This window comes from Mus caroli, unplaced genomic scaffold (genome assembly GCF_978045245.1).
Source record: "Mus caroli unplaced genomic scaffold, Mus_caroli_1 scaffold_10, whole genome shotgun sequence".
Lineage (NCBI taxonomy): Eukaryota > Metazoa > Chordata > Mammalia > Rodentia > Muridae > Mus > Mus caroli.
The window spans coordinates 110097036-110117843 of NW_028227265.1; the positions used below are offsets into that span (position 1 = coordinate 110097036).

General features: G+C 45.6%; 1 protein-coding gene across 6 annotated transcripts in view; it reads left to right on the plus strand.

Moving 5' to 3' along the window:
* Nucleotides 1-20808, plus strand: part of Dlgap2 (DLG associated protein 2) — a 796232-nt gene that overhangs the window by 712081 nt on the left and 63343 nt on the right. For all 6 annotated transcript variants that reach the window (XM_085844126.1, XM_085844125.1, XM_085844130.1 and 3 more), the window contains 2 exons: nucleotides 12987-13134; nucleotides 18170-18389. In XM_085844126.1, the coding sequence (XP_085700252.1) occupies nucleotides 12987-13134; nucleotides 18170-18389 (368 nt within the window). The remainder of the gene's footprint in view (nucleotides 1-12986; nucleotides 13135-18169; nucleotides 18390-20808) is intronic.

A 20808-nucleotide genomic window follows, 5' to 3' on the forward strand; every position in this document is an offset into this window, starting at 1 on the left:
TGTAGACACCAACACATGAAGGCAAAAAAGCAAAAGTGACAAACAGCAGAACTAGAAACCAACCACAGAGAAGACAGGATACATAATCCATTTGACAGAGAGTTCAGAGTAATCGTCATGAAAGTGCTCATCAGCACAGCCGAGAAAATAGGTGACGAAAGTGGCTCTCAACAGAGCGAGCATCCGAAGACAACAAAGCATCATGAAGATAACAGCTGAACCGAAAGGTTCACCATCCCACGGCAGACTAGGTGAGGCAAGCACTGAGTTGGAAAACCCAAAGACAGAAGTCACTACAGATAATTCAATCAGGAGCAAAAGGAACAAAAACCAGAGAGTAAAGAAAGCGTATGACCTGTCCACAGGAAATACTTCCAGCCTGAAGACAGGCTGGGGACTGAGGAACAGGATTCCAAGAGAACACAGAGAAAGTAACAGTAGTTTTTGGCTGTTTATCATGGAGATTTGAGTTATGGGTTTTTATTTGTTTGTTTGTTTTATACTTTTTTTTCTAGTTTGCTTGTTTATTCTTCTTCTCTTTTGTTTCGAGCATTGGTTGTCCTTTGTCACCTACCCCCAACTCCAAGCCTTGTCAGTCATGTCTGCTGCTGTCTCATGAACTTGGAGCCAGGGAAACTACACTGAGGTCCTCAGCAAGGGCTCACCCAATAAGCCAATGCATGAGAAGAATAAAGGAATATATTTCTGAGCTCTGGCATGCTTCATAACATATGTGCAAGGCTCAGAAAAAAATGTTGGCTGTATTAATATGTTACAAAGAGTAGAACATTGTTTTATTTGAGAACAGTTGATATTTCTTATTAATGGTATAGTATAACGGTGGCCAGGATGTGTTATTGAAATTGGGTTTCTAAAAAAAAACAACAACAAAAAAAAAAAAACACTTCTAGACAGGTTGACAGGTTGTATATTATCAAGACTCTTTACATTGAAAGTTAAAGTCCTAAGCAAAGTAGGAAATGTGCAAATTTCTACATCTTCCTGTCTATGGCCAGATGCAGATGGAGGTCTAATTCACACATAGCTGTTGAGTTCAGCTTCTCTGTATGTTCTGTCTCATCAGACTTGCCTGAGCCATGGCAGGGTGCCACCAACTATCTCAGGCTACAAACTCAGAGACGTTGACACAGCACAATACATGTCCCCTGATAAGGAGTAGTAGCTAGCTCCTTCATCCCATAGGCATCCACTCAGCTCCTCTGTATTACAGTCTTCTCACTACTGGAAATTCCTGTCTGTCTCGGAAGGTCTACGCTGCTCTAAACATGTATTGAATAGACAAACTCCGCAATCAAAGTCCCTGGGTCTGAGGACTCAAAGGAGACAGGCATTGAGCATTTAAACAATCTATATTGAGTACAGAGCATGCTGAAGCCAGGAGAAAATGAGGAAACCCCCCAGAGTGGTGGGATCAAGCCAGCTCATGTGACAGGGTATGGTGGGAGGCAGAAGTGAGAGATAATGCCGTCATGCTGGGTGACATTGTGTCATCAAGAACATTGGGCTTGTGGGTATTTACAAGGGAAAAAAACAGAAGCATAAGGCAGGAATCTTCCTCACCTTTCAGGGGAGACAGGGTTAGGCAAGGCCATAACCCAAGGTGGGAACAAGGTACCTCACCTTTCCTGAAAGGCAGAGTTCACTATGGCCAGTGGCCTAAGGTGGAAACACCTCTCACCATTCAGGAGAGTCAGAGTCCAAATGCCACCCCCCATCTCTTTTTCTCATCATTCATGTGAGGAAGAGTCTAGTATGGTAAGGACAGTTACCCCATAGGGGACAGTAGTAACCTTGGTTATGAACATAGCAGGTTGGAGGTGGAAGAACAGAGTGTGTTAGTCATGTTAATGCACATTTATAGTTTTCTCCATTGGAGGTCAATGATTAGAGAAGATGGATAGATCATATTGGTCCAACTGTAACGGGAACTCTAGAAAAGCCACAAGGCCAGAGGTGGGGAGATCTGTTATAGGGTCCCCAGTAACACAGACCCCCTCATGTGACATGATTCTCACTAGCACAACAGGCAAAAGAGATAGATTGTGTGCCATATACTCAGAGCTAAGGCAGCCAAGCCTCCCTGAAGGCTTGAGTTGGAAAGCAATGAGCAAGGGACCAGTGAGGATGCTCAACACTTGGGACCTCAGTCTAAAGTCAGATGGATGGACCAGAAGCCTCGTGTACGAGATTGAAGATCTCGTGTAGGAAATGTGAGAGACCAGGCTCGGTTTGTGACGCCTAAATAAGCAGGACAAGGGTCTCTGCCATGCAGAGGTTAGCAGAGTAGATCTGGACTCTGGTCTTATGGTGGTCAGTAATGTAGGCACGTACCTCACCCTTACAACGGATGTAGGATGGGTTTTGGTGTCAGCCCTGAAGATGACAATGAGGCAGACAAGAGTCTCAACCATGCAGAGGACCATGGAGTAGGCACAGACCTTGGCTTTGCAGAGAACAAGGGGGTAGAGATGTATCTGAGCTTTTGCAGAGAACCTTGGGATAGACAGGATTCAGTCATGAAGCAGAGACAGTGGGGCAGACATGACCCTCACTCTCACAGAGATAGTGGGGTGCACATGGTCCTCACTTTCGCAGAGATAGTGGGGTGACCATGGTTGGTTCTCAGCCTTGGAGAAGGAATGGAGTAAGTCTGAGCCTCCTGCATGCTGAGGACTGTGGGATAGGGGATAATTAGGACTGTATCTCTGGCTCAGGTATAGGTTGGGACCAATTAAACAACTGTCAAAGTCATTCACTATAGATCAAATAAAATTAAAAGGAATCAAACTACATGGGAAGAGTGGGTGTTGCGAGTCTCTAGCCAGTTACGGAGATCAGGGATGAATATGCTGTGAGCTCATCCCCCTGTCCCCTATGGTTCATAGCTGCGTCTGTCATCAGACTTCTGGCCAGCAGTATGTTCTGAGTGCTGTCTGTAGCTGCCCTCAGTTATATGTGTGGTTTTGAGGGAGGGATGAGGGTCACAGAAAGCCTCCAGTCCCTCAGCCTTTCTGAGCTCTGAGAACCATATCTCACTGTGAATCTAATCTGATTCACCACACTTTCAGACCCGGCTGGAGACTGACAACCTCCAGATGAGACACTGATGTCATTGCTCACTCATCATCATGTCTCCACACTAGCATGGAATCAGAGGCCGCTCAGCTCCCTGCGGTTCTACACTCAGACAGATGGGCCTGGATCACGGCTTCAACAGCTGAGCCATTCAGACTTCCCATCTCTGTGATATTTGCCCAAGGAGCAGACCTGGGGAGGGGTAGGAAGCTTCTGTATCAAGAGCTTCCTGGCAGGAAGCTGTGGTTCAATATTTGATCATTTAATATTTGATGAGATTCCGTGAGAGTTATTAAACTCTAGTCACCTCAGTGTGTGATGTCTTCTGAGGTCTGTCTTCTCAATCCAGGGTAACTTGGGATTCCTGTCTCCTCGCTTGCTTCAGGTATCCCAATGCCCACCTTCTCTGCAGGTGCCTGAGTCAGAGCTGGGTCAGACAAAGTATACACTGAGGGACGGAACAGCAGAGAAAGGGAGGCAGTTGCTGGTTCCTCTCTGCAGGTGCCATGGATGCTCTTTGAACCGTCCCAGAGCTGCATAATCTCCAGGAACTGTGGCTTTGCTATCAGGGGAAACATCTTGAGTGAATTATTGTTTCCTCTAAATGCAGAAAAAAATTCACCTCCCAACACTAGAAAATAGACTCCACACATTTGTTATGCTTTGTAAATGAAATGACTTAAAAAAAAAAATCTTGATTTCTGAACAGTCCTTAAGAGGCTTCCTGACCCTCTGTCTAAGTAGGGCGAGTTCCTCAAATGTGGCCTGGTCTGCAAACCACCTGTAGTGTCTCCTTAAGGAGGAGTTTGGGAGCACACTGTAACCTTCCATGTCCCCTCTCTGGAAACAAGATGGTAGGCAAGTGGGTGTGTCTCTGGCGGGTCTGCGGTGACAGCAGAGCTACCAGAAAAAGCTGCTACAGGGAGGTGTGGCTTTCCTGCTTATCCTTGGTACTTGTCACAAGATGATATGGTGCTGCCACATCTATCTACAAAAGCCAAAGTGACAGAGCCAGTCAGAGCTAGCCCATCAGCCTATAATCCAGAGGTCCCATAGTCTCCACTGTGGAAAAGGATCACCATCACTTCAGTCTGCTGACCCGGACACTGCACCCTTAGAGGAGTGAGCCATGTGTAACTGTGACTTCTTCAGAATCAGGAGCTCAAGGTTTGCCCGTATGCTCTGACCTCACCGGGGCATTCGTCCTCTGGAACCTTTGAAGGATAGGTGGTACAAAGCACATTCTAGCAGAGCTTTGTGTGGCCCTTCAGATGCTCTTCCAACTCCCAGGCAGCTTCTGTCCCCCCTGACTGTCTTCTTCTCACAGCTTCAGCAATAGGTGAAGAGAGCTGAATTCACAAGAGTGACAGCCTGTGGAGGCTGCACACACTAGGTGCTTTAATATAGACATAGGCTGTGGCCTCATTTGCCCCAGGATGCCACCCGAGGGTGAACTGTTGAAAAGGTGACTTGAGACTTTTTTTATTTATGCCTGAGTCATTTCAGGGCTCCTCCATCTACAAACCCATGACCCAGGATGTGACATGGCCATTTAAGGGGAAATGAAGCACGCAATCTCAGAGAAAGGAACACCAGTGGGTTAAGGCCAGCAGCGCTCAGCTCTGAGAACAGCCTACTGACTCGTCTCTGTCCATTAAGTTACTAATTAACCATAGAGCCATGAACACCCACTGCAGGTGTGTAAAGACATAACTTGAAATCATACAAGCATTACGCCAATAATCTCAGCCCTATCCTGTAGCTGGGAACACAGCCATGCGGTCACCTCTCAATGACGTCATTCTTTTCTACCAAGTCAAGCTAGGTATAGGTTCCCTGAGGTTACATCCAGTCTCAACAGAGCGAAGCACATAGCTTAATAATACCACACTGTTCTGTTCTGTTCCTTCCTAGAAAAAAACAAAAAACAAAAAAAAACAAAAAACAAAAAACAAAACAGATTATTGGGAAACTTGTTCACAAGTTGGATCTTTACATCTCAGAAATGACTGTCTCAGGATTAAGTTTCTGCCTTCTACTCCAGTTAGCCTCAGCAGACGTTAGTGGTGAGACCAGTTTTGGTGAGGCATGACAAGGTCTAAAGGTCTTAGAGTCAACAGTGTTTTCAGTGGAAATGGACCTAAGGGAGCCTTTCAGCAGAGCCATGGGGCCTCCAAAGACAAGATAATGCCTGATGTCACCTCCCTCCTCAGAGATTTGTCATCTAGGAAACCAGCTGGTCACCATACACACAGCTGGTCCTCAGGAACACATGTGGGCTCTGCCAGGATGCTAAGCAGAAAGAAAACAGTCTGAGCATGCAGGATGCGCGACTTGGTAATGGACAAGGCTTACCACCTTTATAGGAGCAGAGCTAAGACTGCTGTAGGCATGGGAAGGAAGTCAGCTTAGAGTTGGTTTTATGTACACAGTTTGCCAGTTTGTGAGGTGTGGTCTCACAGATAATGTTGCTGGCCTCAGTCACACAGACACAGAGTCAAGAACTGGTGGCATGGCCATCCATAGGGTTTGTGTGTGTGTGTGTGTGTGTGTGTGTGTCTATCTCTCTGTCTCTCTGTGTCTCTGTCTCTCCTCCCTTGTGTGTGTGTTTCATTCTGTTTCTCTCTGTCTGTCTCTGTCTGTCTGTCTGTGTGTGTGTGTGTGTGTGTGTGTGTGTGTGTGTGTGTGTGTGTATCTATCACCATACTTGACTGATTAATGGCTTAACTCAGTTTTGTGTGACAAGTTGTCAAAGCCTGGGCAGTCCTTGCAGAATCTTTGCATATGCCTGAACTTCACCACAAGGTGAAGCATCTCAGGCTATGGTAGGAGTCGGCACAGATTTCCCTGAATCAGCCAGTGACTGACACAAAGCTGCCCAAACATGTTGCACATGCCAACAGGGCTTAAAAACATAGAGATCGGGTTCCAGAATAATGGCTTGTGTTGAACTAACCTATGTACAGAAGACAAACTCTGGAATATATACACACACCAGTTCAAAACAAATAAGCAGAGAGAAGAGAGAAGCCCCATTCTCCCATTGCTCTCTACAGTCATGTGACCTGCATACTTTCCTAAGTAGCAAGGACGCCCTTCAGCAGAAAGCCAGCATCTTAGTGGACTAGTATATTAAAGGGTGGGATTCACGTTTCCATGGTGACAAGAAAAATGTGCAGAAAAAATGGAACCATACAGGAGAAGACCCCCAATTCCTATGGAAAAAATGTGTATCCCTGGACCAAGTTTAGGACTCGGTTGAAGCCATGGGAAATACGGTGAGTGTTTGCTGAACAATACTTGGAGCCTCCCACAGCCTACATAACACAAGCCCAGATAGCTCAAGCCACCATACACAGTAAATAACAGCATGCTTAAGAAGAAAATAACAAAACCCAAGCCTCTACCAACCAACCGTATCCATAATGAAGAAAGAAAAGAATGGGGAGGGAAGGAGAGAGGAAGGGAGGGTGAGGGCGGGAGGAGGAGGAAGCAGGGTCCCAATTGAAAGAAATCTGAGAACAGCTGAAAAGAACTGGAAAGCAGGTGTCCTGGTCTCATGTGTTACATAAGGCAGCCATTATACAGCTAAAGGTCTTAAAGGATAAGGTTGTCTAATTGCTTTATTTTGGTCAGCGTGTACCAGCCGTCTAACTCAGTAGGCTTCCCTTACCTATCTTGCTAATGAGTATCACTCCTGGTCTCTAACACACACTGTCCTAGTGCCAAGTCAACTTGTTTTTCATCTTCTATGAATGGTGGAGAACATGTGGTATTTGTCTTTCTCCATCTGTTTGATTGTACTAAATATAATGTCCTCCAGAATCATCCATTTTTACTGAAAATTGGAGGATATAATTCTTCACTATGGCTTAATAATATTCCATCATAGATAGATAGATAGATAGATAGATAGATAGATAGATAGATGTGTGTGTGAACAAGTGTGTGTCTGTGTGTGTCTCTCTGTGAGTTTGTGTGTCTGTGTATGTATATATGTGTCTCTATGTGAGTGTGTGTGTATATCTATGTATGTGTGTATATGTGTCTGTGTGTATATGTGTGTATGTGTATGTATGTATTATGTATGTATGTGTGTGTCTGTGCATGTGTGTGTATGTCTGTGTGTCTGTATGTATGCATGTGTGAATATGGCATTGGGGGGTGTGTGTGTGTACATTTGAAGGACCAGAAGTTGACATCAGGTTCTTTCTCAATTGCTCTCCACTGTATTTTTTGAGACAGCATCTCTCACTGAACCTAGAACTCACCAACTGCCTACCCTGGGTGGCCAGCACACCTCCAGAACCCAGCACTGGTATCGTAGGCACACACCCTTCATCCTGTTTTTACATGGATGCTAAGGTTCAAACTCAGACCCAATGTCCATGCAGAACTCCAACCAAATATCAGATTCCTTGCTGATGAGGCTTGTTACCTTAGCTCCCTGAGGGTGTTCTGAGACAGTTCAGTCAACATCCAGGATCACTAAAGTGTACAACTACTTTCCTAAAATTATCCCCACATCCTCCTAAGCAAATTAAACAGGATGTCCATGGGTTGCCACCATGGTTCATTTTGCGTGTGACACTGCTCTGGTATAGTGAGCCCAATCCCCTGTGTGATGCTCAAAGAACTCCACAAGGGACTCTTGCTATGGTTCCAGTTTTTAGCATCCTACGCTGTTCCTGACACATGGCTCAGGAACACTCTACAGAATTGCCCTACACAGGGCAAATGACTCTCTATGGAGGACTTGCCATAGACTGCCACAGACAATACAGGAGATAAGGGGAGGACACGGCACACAGGGGAAGGTGAGGAGATGAAGCAATAGAGAAAGATAGCAGAGAGAGGTGGTGTTAGAGCTGGGGAATAGGCTAAGGTGTTGTTGAGGTTTAATGTTAGACATAGGCTTAGGGTCAGGCTTAGGGTCAGGGTCATCAGAAGGGAGGTGGCTGACTCAGGGGCGAGTTTCCTTTCCAGGGTGACATGCCTCTTCCCACATTTGCCTAGACTCCACCTGAGATAAAGGAACCCCAGTTCCAAGTTCCAAGCTCCATCTCTGATGCTTCCACAGATGGTTCTACAAAGGGTTTGCACCCCTTCAGCCACTGCTGGCATTCCATGGAGGCCTCTGTCACAGTGTCCTTGGTCAGAGCAGGAGCCCATAGGCCCATAGACACTCTTGTTGTAAGACTTGTTGAATATGTCACAGCAATGAGCTTGGAGCACATGGCCTGAGTCCCTGAGTTCTCTGTGCCAAGAAGGTACACACCCAGGTGCCCTGGCCACCAGGTCTGTACTCCAGATTCACAGCCTGAGCCCTCACTTGGAGGTGCCACCCCAGTTTTCACAACCAGTCGTCACCAGAGTGGAGGCGGCTGTCCTTTGAGGAAAGAGAATATCTCTCTCCAGCCATGGTGCAGACCCTCTATGAACTCTACAGCCCCAGCCCGACAAGGGGAGCAGAACAATAGAGTAATTCAGTCACAGAGCTCCATGGTGGGAGATGTCCCCAGTGAACAAAACGGTGGCGCATCACAAAGTCAGCATGAGGTCATGTGTGGCGTACCAGCAGGCAGATTGTCATTAAGAGGCCCGGAACCAGGACTGAGAATTACCTGTGCTGCAACCACCTGGGTGATGTGGAAATAGGCCGAGGCCAGCAGGCCGAGACTGACTGGGGGATTCTGTGAACCGTGTGCCGGGAGACAGCAGAATTCTCTCCCCTTTCTAGGAGGAACCATGCTTACTCCTAAAGTGGCTTACCATGTTCCACTTAAGGCAGCGGGGGAAGCGCGACTGTTTCTGTACTACCCCTGTCCTGTTCCATTTATAAATGTGAAAAGGTGTTCTCTGTGTTTAGATTACACCAAACACAAAGGCTTGTTGTCTTATTTTTCTCCTTTACACAAGCGGAGTCGACTCCTCACTGCTTTTTAAGGTGACTCAGCGAGGACTTTTTTTTTTTCCTTTTGTTTTTGTTTCGAGTTTATTTACTCGAATCTAAATAGCTGTGTTCAAAGACTCACGCAGGCAGATATTCTGTTATGTGAACTCATTTTTATAAAGATCTAAAGTTACAGATGCCGTGTTTGATCCTAAATAACCTGGAACAATTTGCAAATGGGGAGTGGGGGGATGTAAAATGCTAGGAAGCCCATTGCTCTCCTTCAGAAGATTACCCATCGCTCTTGGAGGGTTCCAAAATGGGTTTCCTGCCTCACTTAGGCAGACACAATGATCTAATGTGAGCAACATTTGAAAGGCAAAAACTAGAACAAAAATATTGCACGGCATTCCAGAAAATGGTCTCCTTCTGTGGCTTTCAGAGCTTCCGGCCGTCTACGTGGGAAGCTAATTTTTTCCCAAGACTCTGTCAACTGAGATGACAAAGTAGAAATCACCACTTTGAATAAGCCAAGGGGAAGAAAGTCCACTCCAAAATGTTAAGGGTGGGGGGGGGGGTGTTCCAGGACGATCTCTCATGGATGAGCAATGGAAGGCCTTGATAAGGATGGCGTGAGACTTGCTTCCCCATGATGTACAGTGAACCTCAGCTAGGCATGCCCAACTACACTGTACTGCCTGCCCACAGTTGGCTCTTGGTGTTCAGTCCCCAGGTATGGGACTTTTGTCTATTTGTTTGGGGGTTCGTTGCTCTTAGTTTATAAAACAAGTTCTTGCCCAGGCTGGCCCCAAACTTACCCTGTAGCCGCAGCCTGAAGCATACTGAAGTTCAGGCATGGGCCACCATGCCCAGCTTCCAGATCGTGACATCTGAGGCACAGTATTATACAAAGATAAACCATTATAACACTTTCAAAAATTACTGTTAATCCTGGTAAGGCTAAAGGATGTTTTATCAGTGTTTTAAAAATATAAACATCAATGTTCTATACCCGGGTTCCAATCCAGAGATTCCAGCAACCACAGATAGAAATAGTCAAAACTGAAATTCCAGAAAGTTCTGAAAAGAAAAATTGAAATTTAGCATGAGGCAAGTGCCATGCTGAAACCGGGAGAGTGAAATGTGACCAACCAGTGGTGGATACATCCTGCTGTGACCCCCTAGCCACCCCAGTGTGAGTGGTCACCTGTGGCCTCTGTCTCTGTGTGTTGCACATGTAGAGACTCTTCTTGGCATTGCTAAATGATACCTAGATGATGTCTGGCAGCTACTATGTTAGGCATGTTAGTCGTCTGAAGATGATGAAAGGGATAGAAGGATATGGGTAGGTTATATGCAGATACCAGGCCATTTAAATTATGCCAGGCATGTAGGTCATGGGACACAATTAGAGCATACAGAAGTAAATGTATATCAGCATCCTTAGACTGTGGTACCCTGGGTTCCCTGCAGTATCCAGTTCCCTGCAGATGCCAAGGGAAGGCTAGATGTGGTAACAGGATGGTAACAGTACCCTGACTCCTTTCCAGCAGCTTTGACCTTGGAGCTAAAAGGTGAACGTTTGCATATAGCCAGACTCCAGTTCTGCTTCACTCTCTGTAAACACAGACTTGGGCAATATGGTCTCTAGACCCTACTCCATCAGTTCAATTAAATGCCTGTGGAGACTCTGCCGTGATAGTTAGTAGCAAATGGCAACTCCTGTGAGTCTGTGTCTAAAAGAAAGCAGTTTCTGTAAGGTTTCCTGTCGGGACAACTTCTCTTCAGATGCTCATTCAGCTTTGGAAAAAGCTAGAAGTTTTATTTGAAACCCAGTCATGGATACTGGACTGTGGGCTCAGGTTCTCCGGTGGGCCACCAGCAGGAGCCTGAGCTGTGACGCTGACAGTCAGCCAGGGCACCAGACGCTGGCTTGGAACAGTGGGTACCAAGGCCTAGAGGACACTGGTTCTTCTTATGGTTCTCAGTCCCAGAAATGACTCAAGAATGGTATGGATGGTGATGTGAATAAGTAGAGGCGAAATCTAGGGAAGGACACCAGGAGCATATGGTAGACATGCAAGTAAGAAATCAGAGATTGCAGCTAAACACAGGAAGAAAGAGGCTGGAGGAAGGTAGGTCTGAGACTAGAGTAAGTAACCCATCTTCTTTGAAAGTAAAAATTACTTTTGGGCTGGTGAGATGGTTCAGTGGGTAAGAGCCTTGTCTGTTCTTCCGAAGGTCCTGAGTTCAAATCCCAGCAACCACATAGTGGCTCACAACCATCTGTAATGGGATCCAGTGCCCTCTTCTGGTGTGTCAAAAGACAGCTGCAGTGTACTTATGTATAATAATAAATAAATCTTTGGGCTGGAGCAAGCAAGGACTGAGTGAGCAGAATTGACTGGAGGAAGCAGGGTTGACCAGAGTGAGCAAAGCAGTCCTAAAAATTCAATTCCCAACAACCACATGAATGCTTACAACCATCTGTATGGCTACAGTGTACTCACATATATTTAATAAATAAATCTTTTTTAAAGATTACTTTTAACAGGATTACTTGAAGTCTACAATTAGTAAACATTGCCAAATTGATTTTTATAAAGTCAAACGTTTTCTCTGCTGTCCCATTTTCAAAGTGTATTTCATTTGAGGGCAAGGTCACATGGCACACGTGGAGGTCAGAGGACAACCTGCAGCAACTGTTTCTTCCCTTCTGCCACACAGGTCTAGGGGTCAAGCTCAGGTGTTTGGGCTTGGCAGCCCCTTCTGCCTGAGCCTCCTCACTTGCACCCAATGCCCCGTTTATAAAGAAGTAAATAATAAAACAAAGTATTGACAGAACCACTGTAAAAAGAAAGGATTTACTTTGTTTGCCAGGCATGGGGGGGAGGGGCAATCTGAATCTGTTTAGTATTTATGAATATTTCTACATATGAGCTGCATCAGCAAACTTAATGCTCTATCATGCTCCAAATCAGGGGAGGGAGTGATTGATAATGCCTTCGCACACTACTACATGAATTTTTATGGCACGGTTTGACAATAAAATTTAAAAGAAAAGTTACCAAATTTTTCCCAGAAATGCAGGCTACGTAGACTTTCTAGCTGCCGAGCATTCACCGCGTTTTCCCATAAGTTAATGTCTCCCAAAATGACAGGAGGGAAAGCTGGAAGATTCTGCTTTTAAAGAAGCTCAGAAGGCAATGGTCATTGTGAGAACAGGCTCCCTGCTGTATCTCTTTGCTCGTACTGTATAATCTGCTCACTTTCAAACTAAGTGAGGGGCTGGAGAAATGGCTCTGCACTGAAGAGCATTACTACTCTTGCAGAGTTCAGTTCCCAGAAGCTATGTTGGATGGCTCTCAGCCACCTGTAACTGCATCTGTTAAGCCATTTAATGTTCCCCTTTGACCTCTGTGGGGAAACTTCACTCATGCGCTCACAATCCCATGTTGGCAAGCATGCATGCACAGGAATAAAAATAAAGACGTATCTTTAAGAAACAAACAAACAAACAAGCAAGCAAACCTAGAGTGGTGCCTTCATTTTTTTCCAAGCGTGCAAAGTTGCCATTGAGCTAGCAAGAATTGTATGAGGTGCCAAGGATCTAGTCTTAGATCTAGTCGTTGGGCTTGTGCTCCTGCTGTCTGGGTTAGGAGGGACTTCACTAATGTTCTGCTATTGTCTTGTGTTCTCTTTAATAGATGGTGATCTTAACCTCACTGTCTGAACATGGGGTGGGGGGGTGGGGGGGAGGGAAACCTGTCTCAAAGCAATTTGCCAAATCTTCTGCCCTGTAACTTCTTATGCAAATCACCTTTATGGATGCAAAACCCATAACATTTGCATAAAGCAGAGTCATCCATTTAAAGATGGTCAGCCAGAAGTGTCCCAGCAGCCACAGCATGGAGTTGAGGTATCTACTGGCAGCCATCTCCTCCTACCCTCCCCCGATTGCTCACAGACCACATTTCTCTCTTCTCTGTCTTTGTAGCCAGAGCTACCTGCAAGCTACCACTGAGGTGCCTGTCGGTCACAGTCTGAACCCATCAGTCAACTACAACTCTCCAAAGTTCCGGTCCAGAAACCAGAGCTACATGCGGGCTGTGAGCACCCTGAGCCAGGCCAGCTGTGTGAGCCAGGTGGGGCCTTTTCTGTGCTTCTTTGCTATGTAGGGTGCAGCCCCCACAGCTATGCTGGAGTGAGAGGCTCCTGTCGGGAGACAATACACGGGCATCCCTGGGCAGCCTACTCCTGCAAGGAACACACAACAGTCTGTCTTGATTTAGTGTGGGCTTCCTTCCTTTCCCAACAAAACCACATCGGCTTAGGCTGCAGGACCACCAAGGCCTAGTGATTGTCACAGGTTGCAAGGGACACGGCAGAGGGCATCTGCCTGGCACAGGTAAGGCCTTGGTTTTCTAACAACCTGGCACAGAAAAGAGAAGAACGGGATACCACTCGCTCCTCATATTCCTCATTAGGCACCAAGTCTCAAAGCAGGAGCCAGGGTCAGCCCAGAGCAATAGAATTTGGATCCAGCATAGGAAGAGGCCCTAGGTTTCTCCCTTGTGTAAACAGACCAGAGAGTATACGCTAACATAGCAGGTACTACTGGTGCCAGGCATCCGGGGATGCACAGCACATGAGAACTGAATTTCTAAGCTTTAGTTAGATACCTGCTTACTAGTGGGAGCTTCTATTAAAAGGACAACCTAAATGCCAATAATCCCAGGGTACAAGAAGCAGGGGGTAGAATCAGCAGGGATTACAGGCCACCAGCAAGACCCTATCTCAAATAGGTGTAATTATAGTAACAATTTTTTTTACTTATAAATGAAAAATGACAATTTACACGTCTCATTAGCTTGACCCAGGATTTTCTAGTGAAGGAATGGAAGAGCCTGGACTCAGGTCCTTCGTCTATGCAGTTGGCAGAACAAGTCGGTGGATGAAGGTATTGTTGAGGAGAGAGTCATAAGTATTCAATTACAGCAATGTTTGTGGTTGCTATGACCGTGACAAATAGTATTGGTACATAACTCAGGCACTAAGATGTCCCCTGGCTATAGGCAATGCTGTGAACACTTGCTTCCAGCCAGAGGTACTTTTCCCTACAATCTTTTCTTGTCAGAAAGTTGCACATAGGTAGTTTTCCTCTAACTGCAGTGGGGGTCAGGGGGAATTTGCCCTTTATATGAGGATTTTACCATTTTAACTTACCTTGGTGACGGTTTCCTCTTCGAAACTAGGTCTGTTAGAAATAACACGGGAAGAGATGCCCCTACTCTACAGGTCAAGACTGTGGGGACTTGGCTCTCCCATGTTCTGCATGTCCTCAGTTGCAGGCCAACTAGAAGGCTGCTGTTATGTCCATACCCACCACTCCTACAATCTGACTAGAACACAGTCAGATCTTGGGAAGCAGGCTGCTATGGAATGCCCTATTTCCACATAGAAGAATCACAGATGACTTTGGGAGGTATCTGCAGGTTGGTCAGTGTGTACTGCAGGCTAGTCAGTGTGCACTGTAGCAGCTCCCAACTCAGGACAAGGATTTCTGAGATGGACCGCCATCTTTTAAATGTAACACCTTCCCTTTCAGTTAATTCAATTCATTTTCCAAATAAAACATTTTTTTAAAAGTATGTAGGAAGATAGGCATGATGACACATGCCTGTAACTCCAGCACCCAGGGACTGAGGCAAAAGAATCACGAATTTAATCTCTCTCATTTAAATTTTCTTTCTATAATAATAAAAAATCTTCCCACCATCTCCCATTTGTCCATGAAATTTATTCTTCAGATTTGTTGGACAAGGACCTAGAGCTAGTAACTACTGGGTTATCTCCATCTGAAATGAAAAGGTCTCCTCCGCACTCCCTTGGGGTTCACCCTTCAATTCTGTCAAAGTCCAATTTGGAGAACAATTAAGTTAATCTGAGTTATTTACCAGAGTATGAACAGCTAAAACAACTCCATCCCTAAAATGTTTGCTCCAGCATGGGTAATGACCCAAGAAGATTGCTCCCCAACTCCAGAGCTCCCTGTACAATTTCTACTCAGCTAGATAGGTTGCAAAGTTTCTCCTTCCCAGAAGGCTTACTGCTCATATAACCTTCGTGGATGGTCTTGTAAATCTTCTAAGTTCCAGGAACTTCCTGAGACTTGTTAGTTGTTTACTTCTTCAGTCTTAAGACCTTCTTGATTCTCTCCAGGAGGGAATATTATTACATAATAGAGTCACATAATGGAAATATCTCATTTCAACCATGTTCTTGTGCACACAGTTAGACCATCACCATCATTCAGCCCCAGGATGTTCTAATCATCCCAAGCTGAAGCCCTGTCTCCTTTTCTCAGCCTATAACCACCCTTATTTATTTATTTTTGTATTACTTTAGATACCTGCTGTTAATGTAACTACTCAGCAGGGATCCTGCTGCAACTCATGTATTTCACCAAGCACGTTTTCCTCAAGATTTATCCATATTGTAGCCATGTGTTCTAGGTATTTACTTACTGTGGGTTGAGGTTTTCATGATGTCATGCTATAGCCTATCTCCTCTGAGATGTCTGCCTCTAGCTAATATCACATTCCTTCATGGTCAGCCATGTTCTGATCCATTCTATCCTTCTTAGAGATGGTCTTATGAATCACCCCAACCAGCTCCTCATCCTTTGACAGACTTTTAACATAACATCTTCCTTTAATCTATCTGCCAGCATGAGCCAAGAACTGAAAAGCTTTTGGTAGACCAGTTGCAGTGGGCCAGAAAGAATAAGATAGAAATTATTCTTATGTATGTGGGAGACAGGGGGAAAGAGGAAAAAATGGAGAAGACAGGATGAAATCTGGTTTGAACATCACATTGGCTAGAGAGGAGCCAGAGTAGATACCACATTGATATAGGGAAATCGTGGGAATCTTACCTGATGGTTTTGGAGCTGATGAAGTGACAAGGTCTACAGTTCTAGTGAGGTAGAGGAGGCAAAGATTGTCATGGCAGAAAGGAGCAACTTATTCAAACTCTAAACCAGGGAAAAAGGAAGAGCGTGAAGAATATTTCCTTGCCCTGTCTGCACACAGAGAGTAGATGAGGAAGCCTGCATGGGGATGGAAGTGGTATCAGGAATATGGAAAGCCCCACTTAAGAACCTGCTCTAAGTTTGATCACTATAGCTGCAGAGTTGTGTGCAATGGCAGGATTCTGCATACTTCACTGAGACAGACACTCTGTCCCAGGCAGCTGGGAAGATGTAGTGGAAAAGGAGAGGGCCAAGGTGGAGAACAGCAGTGTAACACTCAGGACAGACAAATGACTCTGCCTGTGCCCATCAGGCACTGAGGGTAAACACCAGATCTCAGAGTACAAGTCCTCACTAACCCATCATGTGAGAGATGGAATTAAAAGGGGAACTGGAGAGGTTAGGGAACAGACAGCACACATAGGTGCTGTTCTGTGTCCCAGAACACTGGCTGGCAACCTCCTTAGAGAGAGATCCCCATCATACCACTGGCCATCTGTCCTTGTGTGTCAATACAGAAAGACACACCTGACAGACAGACAGACAGACAGACAGACAGACAGACAGACAGACAGAGACAGAGAGACAGAGACCCATGGTGCATGAGAACTCTAAGGGTAAGTGTGTTTTAGTGTCTTTTCCTGATGTTGTGATAAAAGCAACTTAAGTGGGGAAGGAGTTTATTGTGGTTCACAACTTCATGATAACAGTCTATCTATCACAAGGCAGCAGGGTCTTGAGGCTGCTGTTCATATGGTGTCCACAATCAGGAAAGGAGAGCAATAGATGCTTGCTGCTCCCCCGATCCCTCTCTCCGTTTATACAGTCCTGGATCCAGCCCAGGGAATGGTACTGCCCACAGTGGGCAGGTCTTCTCACCTCCATACAGTCAAGATAGCCCCCCCAACCCCCACACGCATGCTCAGAAGTGGGCTTCTCCGGGTGATTCCAGATTCTGTCAGCATCTCAGAAGTCATTTGCCAAAGCTGAGTCAGCAGGGTAGAGAGAACGGCAGCATGAGCTGCGGACTGAACGTTCAGCCTCTTGTCTCCAGCACTCAACACAAGCCTGAGTTCACCAGCCCCGTTTAAGCTCCTTATACTTAAAATCATCCGTGCCCGTGCATCTCCCACCTAACCCTTCAGCCTGGTTTCAGTCCTGTAGCTCCCTTTATTGAATTTCCCGTTTTAAATCTCTAGTTTCAGCTCAGGAACAGCATATGATATGTGCCTATGAACATCACCATCAGATGTCAGGAAAAACATGTCCTGTGGGGTCATCCCCTCTAAGCAGAGGCCCTGTAGCTGAGCTGATAGTCCAGCCTTTGTCCACTCAGCCTATGAGCTCACCTGGGCTGACAGGCCCAACACAGAGCTTCCTTAAGAGTATTTGGAAAAGTGGGGTTCCCAGGGTGAACCTGAATACATGACTTAAGACAAAAGCTGAAAACGTATCGCCGATATCTGCTCTACTTGCAAGTCTCAAGCTAATAGGGGAAAAAAAAATGCAAGCCTAGATATAAGTCAAGATAACATGTTTCATGTATACAGAATTCCTCCCAGTCAGCCATGTCTTCCCCACCCCGACTCTGCTCTTGATGCCGTAATGGTGATGAGGGCAGGAATGCCTCTGCCAAATTTGGGATTCGTTTCCATGACAATGAGCAGCAGCTGACTCTCACGTCCTGAAAATGAACTAAAAGTAGCTGAGGCACTTGAACGTGTGTGCTTACTTCTACAGCCTCCAACCCAGAGTCAGCCTGAGCGGTAGGTAGCTGGGGAAGGTGAAGGGGCCAGTGGGGAAGGAGCAAGGATTGGTGGCAGCATGGACCTTGGCTTTCTACCAGGTTATCTTGGGGGCTTCCACCCACCCTGTCCCCTGATCTCTGTGATGGTTGTCAGCCTGGGGAGTCCACAGAACTTCCATCCCCGGTCGCTAGCTATGCACCTTCTGTTTTGTAAGAAATCACCCCAAGAAGCCATCCCCCCCAAGCCTGACGGATTCCCAAGGCGGATTTCAAACTAGACGCGCTGAAAATATAAAGCTGTAGCCAAGGACTGTGAGTGTGTTCTGTCTCTGTGTCTTGTGTGACGTGATTGTGATCACCCTGATGGATCCCGGCATCACGTGTGCTATTGCTGTTCCAGATGAGTGAAGCGGAAGTTAATGGGCAGTTCGAGTCTGTATGTGAATCTGTCTTCAGTGAAGTTGAATCTCAGGCCATGGATGCTCTTGACCTTCCCGGGTGTTTCCGAACAAGGAGTCACAGTTACCTTCGAGCCATCCAAGCTGGTTACTCCCAAGACGATGAATGTATTCCCGTGATGACACCATCCAACATGACGTCAACCATCAGGTCAACAGCAGGTAATCAAACGTCCTTTTTCACCTACCTGTCAGAAACCCTACAGGTGTGCGTAACTTATTTTCCTAGAAGGGAGCTGGCATACACCTTTACTATGGGTAAAATGTATCACGCACCACATAATGACATGCGCAACAGCCTTCTGAAGCCTTTTGTTCAAAGACAACCATGCCTTTTTCTCGGGACAAATTCTATAAATTGTCGAGGTTCTTGAAAACAATCAAGTATAACTTTCATTAGGATTTCTTCAGCAGACAGGAATGTGAGTGCTAACATCTGGGCCAAGCTTGTGTGCAGGAGGTAGGGGTGAAGTCCGGGTGGATACGCAATGACCCCTGCAGTGGCTCTGCAATGCAGAGCCCAGCCTCAGACACTGCCACTCAGTAGCAGATCCATAAATGTGATTCATCACTACAGAGCCAGCCAGTGGTTAATGTAAATTCCCTCATCGACTTAAGCTTGGAGGATGCAATGTCACTGTTTCCCTCCATTCCTATAGAAAACCGTATCCACACCTTGAAGATTTACCACCTAGATCAAACACCACTGCCCACTAGTTTACTGCACAATTATTATTTATATAACACAATGAATATACATGGCCCAGAGAAACCCATAAAACACAGCGAGTAGTAAAAGTTTGTCACGCTCCAGGTGAAGCTGTAAAATATCCCAGTGTCAAAAAAACCGAGGTGTCCCAGCTAGCCTAAGATTCGAACTGCTGTGGCCATATCACAGGAACTTAAAATACAGTCCCAAGGAGAAATAGAACATACTTTGTCCATATTAAGTAATGTCAGGATCCAGAAGACAGGTAGGGGATGTGGCAAGAAAGAGTAAGCATTCAGGAGGAAGGAGTCAGGGTGCTAACAACAAGCCTCACTATTCAATGCTAACATGAGGACCCATGTACCACTGAATAACAGACTGAATATTTTTCTGTCATGCAGTGTGTTCTGCACTGCTCTTTGCACTGTGGGAGGAAATGCTTCGTGTGGGAGTCTCCTTTGCTTTCCTTGGTGAGATCTTGGGCTTGCTTACTTTCTGACTCTGTTGTTGGGGGGTCTCTCTCCTACAAAAGCAGTGGAAACTCCCCTGTCTTCTCATGTGGTCTGATGGTCCCAACAGAGACTTTTGCATTGTACTGAACCACAAGCTGTGGGTCTTGAAGAGAAATGCCCAGGGGAACATGGCACTCTGTTCTCATTGAAGCTTTAGAGAGCAGGGGACATAGCCGAAGTCTATGACAGTTAAATCAGATAGTGCTGTACATGTCATGGGGTTCTTGAGACAGGCAGTTATAATCTTTCGTTGTTCTCTCAAATGTCCTGTATCATGTGCTCCTCTGCCTTGGTAATGTCATAGATTACCATTCCTCCTCCATCCATGTGTGAAAATAGAGATAATTGAAAGCTTAAGGAAGAAAGGAGACTCAATCACTACATTAAAAAGAAGTCTTGGAATCTAGACCTGAGCAGTGTAGTCCTATCAGCCCAGCATTGAAGAGGCTGAGTCAGGAAGATTGAGAGTTTGAGGGTAACCTGGGCTACATAGTGAGTCCCACACTAGCCCGAACTTCTTGGTAAGACCCTGTCTCAAAAAACATAATAATAATAAATCAAAAGGCAACCCCTTGGAAGGAGGTAACCCCTTGGAAGGGAATTACTCATGTTCACTAGTGTTTGCTGGGTGCCCCCTACAAGCAAATGAACAATTAAGCACTTTCATGGTCTTCAGAAAGGCTCTGAAACAATAATTATGTGGTGGAAAATGGCTTTGCTGTTTTTAGAGCTGTCGTTATGGAGAGAATAGAAATAGAACAGATTTTCACAGAGATAATATAAGAATCGGTACCAAGCTCGAGCTGAAGTTCTGATTTATGTACACAGTAAATCATTCTTACCAGGCACACCGCACATTCCAAAAATCCACACACAAAATAAATTTTTTAAAAATTTCTATTCCAAGTTTCTAATGGATCTTGGCCTAGTTACTGAGTCGAAATCTCTTCTAAACTATGGGATAAATACCAGCATCATGGAAGAAGCTGGGGGTGGACTAAGCAGAGTGGTGGGCAGCTGGAGGAACATTGACATCACCATCATGGGCGTAGCAAGGACACCATGGGAGAAGAGAAAGTCAAACTATCACCAGCCCCACCACTGGGCACAGCCTAGTACATGCTGGGGGGTTATTCTTCACTCTACAGATGTTAGAAGATGTGCAGCATGGTCTGGTTATGAAGAGTATGAACAATAAGAAAGAGTTTTCTTAACCTGGAAAAGTAGTAGAGGAAAATCCCCCAAGTCGCAGATTTCAAGTAGCTAAGTATTTCCTTACTGGCCTTCTAGGTCTTTCTCTGTAGACGTCAGATCACACAGTTCTAACAGTCTTTTTCCCCAAGAGAGCCAGGGGAACAGA